The following is a 5,126-nucleotide window of genomic DNA, read 5'->3' on the forward strand; positions in this document are numbered from 1 at the left end:
ATCTCCATCAGGTCCCTCTGACCCATCATCACTGTCCTAACAACTCTGCTATTGACAGCCCCTATTCATTTGTGCTCTCATCAAAACCAGTGTGCTGAAATCATATCTGATATTGAGTAACCAGACCTGGCAGAAGGAGGTGGCTGCTGGCACACTTGGGCGCACGTGGGAAGTGCCACAGCTGCACATTCAGACACAAAGAGCCCGACTTGGACGAATTCACATCTCCCCAGCATCCTTCGCTCTATAAAAACCGGCAGCCGCAGCCTCCCTGTATACCACCTCCTCCCTTCGAGCTCTCTCGACTCTCCTCTCCAGACTTGCAGAGATCCCAGCGCATCTCCAGCCATGAGGTTCCTCTACCTTGTATTTGCTGTCTTCCTGCTGGTCTCCCTGGCCACCCCAGGTAAGACAGAGAGAGATGAACTGATACTAGCTTGTACTGATACTAGCTGATACTACCCAGGATTATTTTAAAGTAACTTTAGCTCTTGAAAATATAGTTATTAACAACTGAGGTGACTGCTATAACCTGGCCAGGTACTTTAATGACTTCTTTCAAGGGATACTGAAATAAGGACTACCCCAGAGAGATTTGTATAGCAATAACTGAGGTTAAAACTTCAGTACCCAGTCTGGGAGCGAGCCCAGGCCGGACAATTGCCAGACAAGAGTCTGGATGTGGTCACTTCTCTTGGGGACTCAGAGAGTTTCATAGTACCAGAGAGCACTCTTCTGTGCACCTCAATTTCTCTCTCAGTCCGGGGTACATTTGATTTACTGATGTGATGTAGCTATTGCTGCTAATGCCTGCTTCTGAGACTCTAAGGCTTCTGGTCCCTCTACAGGAGTCAAAAGGGGATTCTGGGCTGAGGTCTCCCAGAGAGGCATTAGAAACCCCCTTCAGATATCAATTCCCATCCATCTGGGCCAAGTCTTTCACTTGGCCCACCCTTAACCACCACGGTGAATATTTGGTGCAAGGGTGCTGTGGGGCCAATTTCAAGACATTTGCAGCATCCTCTCAGCCATTTCTGAGTAAGAGGGCAACTTTTAAAAGCATGATATATGTACAGAGACCTGAGTGGACAGCTAAGTTTTGAAATAAGCTGGATGTGGCTTTTGCTGTTTTGCTCTGAGAACACTGATCCTGCCCCTTAAGAAGAGGTTCAAGACAGAGATAACATCTTTATGAACTTCGCTTTTGGGCTGTTTCTCATGAAGGGAATGAATGTGGGAGCATCTCTTTCCCAAACTGCACCTGTGTCATCAGCTGGCCCCGTAGTCACCAGCTGGGGGGAGAGGGATGCACAAGGACTTTCCTAGGCTTGTGCCCTTCAGGGGCCCTTCCTGCTTTGGGGCTGGGACTGAGCAGGAGCATGGATGTGTGGAAGGATGGAGCAGGACCTCCCTACAAGCAAGGTCTCATCCTGGTGGCCATTGCCATGCTTCTGCCTGGAGGTGATGGGAGGGCATGAGAGAGGGGCACAGGGGCACCCGTCCTGACCCAAGCACTCTCCTCTATTTCTCCCTTGCAGGCTACGGGCAGAAGATAAGGAAGCACTGCCCCAAGGTGGGGTACTGCTCCAGCAAGTGCAGCAAGGCAGATGTGTGGTCCTTCTCCGCCGACTGCAAGTACTACTGCTGCCTCCCACCCAGCTGGAAGGGGAAATAGGAGCAGAAGAGGAAGCACCTGGGGAAGAGGAGGCACCGTGGTGGCTTTGGGAGCGGCTTCTCAACTGTCTAACCCACTTGTCATCCCCTCCTCTCAACAATTAAAAAGAGAAAAAAAAGGAGATGTAACTCTGGTGTGTGTGGAGTGGTAACTTGTGTCCCCATGATCCCACATAAAGCATTACGACAGGTTCTCCAAACCCAGCCCAAAGGCTCATCAGCACCAAAAATCCTGAACAGCCACTGTGACACGGCTGCAGAGCTGCCAGTGGTCTTCTGGGGGAGGGATTTGCGAAGAAGGTATGATTTTCCCTCTTGCCTTCTCTACGGCCCTGAACACAGCCCTCTGGAGACAAGAGAGAATCTTTCAGTTCCTTACTGCTTTTTCAGGCTACAGGTTATCTGCAGATGTCTTTAAAAATGTGGGTAGTTCAGCAATGTCTCCTCTAAGCATAAGACAGCCCTCTTTCCATGAAAATTTCAGCAGACCCCCAGAGGTGGGCAACAGAGAAACAAACAGGCCATCACAGACCTGGTGGAATGGATTTTATGTCCCGTTTGTGCCAAAGTCCCGAGACAGCTCAGTCAGTGCTTCTCTCTTATCTGCAGATCAATATTGTACTTAGCGTTTAGTTTCTGCTCTCCCAAGCTCAAACTGGGTGTGCTGGAGCAGAAAAAGCTACGGAGGAGAGCCACGAAGGCGATCAGAGGTGTGTGGAAGCTCTGTAGGAGGAGTAGTCATGCAACTCTGCATACACACAGTGTTTAGAGACTCTCACCACTGGACTGGTGGTCTCACACTTTTACAGCAGTCTAGAGGAGGCAACACAGTTTTTAGGCTTCTCAGCAAGAAATTTAATTCTTCCTAGCACACAGCTATAGGTCTGAAGGTGCAGGTACAGTATGGGTATATGGATGTAAGCAGGGGATGAGAGTCTGTGGTGGGTTGACTCTGGCTGGATGCCAGGTGCCCACCAAGCCGCTCTGCCACTCTCCCTCCTCAACTTGGCAGAGCAGAGAAAATACGACGAAAGGCTCGTGGGCCAAGATAAGGACAGGGAGAGATCACCCAGCAGCTACTGTCATGGGCAAAACAGACTCAACTTGGGGAAATTAGTTTAATTTATTGCAAATCAAAGTCAGGGTGGGATAGTGAGAAAACAAATCTTAAACTGACTCCCTCCCACCTCCTTCTTCCTGGGCTTAACTTTACTCCCAAATTCTCCACCTCCTCCCCCCGAGTGGCACAGGGGATGGGGAATGGGAGTTATGGTCAGTTCATCACATGTTGTCTCTGCCGCTCCTTCCTCCTCAGGGGAGGACTCCTCACACTCTGCCCTGCTCCAGAGTGGGGTCCCTCCCATGGGAGACAGTTCTCCACAAACTGCTCCAATGTGAGTCCTTCCTACCAGCCGCAGCTCTTCATGAACTGCCCCAGCCTGGGTCCCCCCCATGGGGTGCAGTCCTTCAGGAACAGGCTGCTCCAGCGTGGGTTCTCATGGGGTCAAAAGCCCTGCCAGCAAACCTGCTCCAGCATGTGCTCCTCTCTCCACGGGTCACCAGGTCCAGCCAGGAGCCTGCTCCAGCGTGGGCTTCCCACGGGGTGACAGCCTCCTTCGGGCATCCCCGTGCTCCAACATGGTGTCTCCTTGAACTGCAGAGGGATAGCCTGCCTCACCATGGTCTGCTCCATGGGCTGCAGAGGAACATCTGCTCTGGCACCTGGAGCACCTCCTCCCCCTCCTTCTGCACTGACCGTGGGCTCTGCAGAGTTGTTTCTCTCACATAGTCTCGCTCCTCTCTCCACCTGCTGTCGTGTAGCAGTTTTTTCCCCTTCTTAAATATGTTATCACAGAGGTGCTACTACCGTCGCTGATTCGCTTGGCCTTGGCCAGCAGTAGGTCCATCTTGGAGCCAGCTGGCATTCGTTCTTTCGGACAGAGGGGAAGTTTCTGGCATCTCCTCATAGAAGCTGCCCCTGTAGCCTCCTCCACTAACAAAACCCAATACGGAGTCCAACTGTGAAACAGCTTCTGCAAGGAAAAGCTGCTACAACCAGCTCTGCTCTCACTTGTCTGAGGGGGGTTCTATATGACATTACCCATCACCAATGGCCGTTTGCAGGTTTGCTGGGTGGTATTTTTCCAGAAGGAATTTGTTCTGAGCACATGGCAAGCATCACTGAACTATCTAATGGACACAGTGGCTGTTGTTATTTGTAGAAGAGTCAAGGACCCGAAGAGCTGCAGTGATCAGTTTCCCTCGAAAGAGAAGCCAGCTAAAGGGATGCACTGGGAAAATCTGGGGCAGTTTAATCCTTCTTCTGCCTTATCTTTTCCTCTGCTTCTCTCCTGCTTTCTTACCTTGCAATGCAATGGACACACTTGGTGCAGAACGACTCCAAATGGAACACAGGGACTGGGATCTGCTCAGCATTTTAGAAGTGTGCTGTCCAAGTTGGGCGGGAAGGACAGAGTGGGAAAGACCCGTTGGTCCAAGTCCTTTCGTGTCTTTGTCCACCTGGCACTCTCTGTGTAAGATTAAAATGGAAATTAGGGAGAACTAAACTGAGGTGTTTACATGGAAGGATTTACAGATATGCTAGTCGTTGATTGAATCGCCTACATGAAGATGTCTAGTGTCATTTAAGGTGCCAGTGAGTGCCTAGGACATCTGTATGTGGCTGGCAGATATGACATGAGAGCTATGGGAGACCATTACCCTCTAGAGACATAGCTGGAGACCAGGTGGGGCATCTCAAATACGCACCTGAGATATCTGAGTCACTGGGAATCATCAGTCCAGTCAATCATGTTGAGAGAGTTCAGAGCATGGTTCAACTCACCCTGGATTAAAACCTCCGGGCCAGCAAACCAAAAGACTCCCGCAGCTCCATGGATTATATTGAGTAGATCTGCATTGACTATCAAAGGAGTGTAGACACCCAGAATGAAAGGAGACACCCACATGAGAAATCAAAATACAGGTGTATTCATCTCTGAATTAATCCTACTCAAAGTGGAGAGACTTGGAGTGAGTGCTTCTTCAATTTTTACTCTCCAGGGCAGGTAGCCCCAGCCTGCTCTCAGGCAGTTCTGGGGGAATGGTGTAATGAAATGTACATATTGTTCAGTCTCAAACATTCACTTATTGCCAGGGAACACGACCTACAGTGTGTCTGCTTCCGTTCGGTCTCTTCTTGGACTGGAGGAGCTCTGGTATTTCTTTCGTTTCTCCACAAGAGAGAAGGAAATGAGGGAAGAAACACATCAATAACAATCTGATATAAATGTAAATCATAGAACCATAGACTCGTAGAATGGTTTGGGTTGGAAGGGACCTTTAAAGATCATCTAGTCCTGCCATGTGCAGGGACATCTTCAACCAGATCAGGTTGCTCAGAGCCCTGTGCAACCTGGCTTTGAATATTTCCAGGGATGGGGCATCTATCA

At 49.9% G+C, this 5,126-nt stretch overlaps 1 protein-coding gene across 1 annotated transcript; it reads left to right on the forward strand.

Moving 5' to 3' along the window:
• The first annotated feature begins 348 nt into the window (after nucleotides 1–348).
• LOC142358871 (cygnin) lies at nucleotides 349–1,675 on the forward strand. Its single transcript, XM_075411215.1, has 2 exons — nucleotides 349–406; nucleotides 1,539–1,675. The coding sequence occupies exons 1-2, from the start codon at nucleotides 349–351 to the stop codon at nucleotides 1,673–1,675; spliced, it is 195 nt and encodes a 64-aa protein (XP_075267330.1).
• Nucleotides 1,676–5,126: the final 3,451 nt, after the last annotated feature.

This window comes from Opisthocomus hoazin, chromosome 2 (genome assembly GCF_030867145.1).
Source record: "Opisthocomus hoazin isolate bOpiHoa1 chromosome 2, bOpiHoa1.hap1, whole genome shotgun sequence".
Classification (NCBI taxonomy): Eukaryota; Metazoa; Chordata; class Aves; order Opisthocomiformes; family Opisthocomidae; genus Opisthocomus; species Opisthocomus hoazin.

Coding starts and splice junctions, on each gene's coding strand:
- LOC142358871 (XM_075411215.1), top strand. CDS start 349: ATGAGGTTCCTCTACCTTGTATTTGCTGTCTTCCTGCTGGTCTCCCTG. Junction 407..1,538: donor GGTCTCCCTGGCCACCCCAG/GTAAGACAGAGA, acceptor TCTCCCTTGCAG/GCTACGGGCAGAAGATAAGG.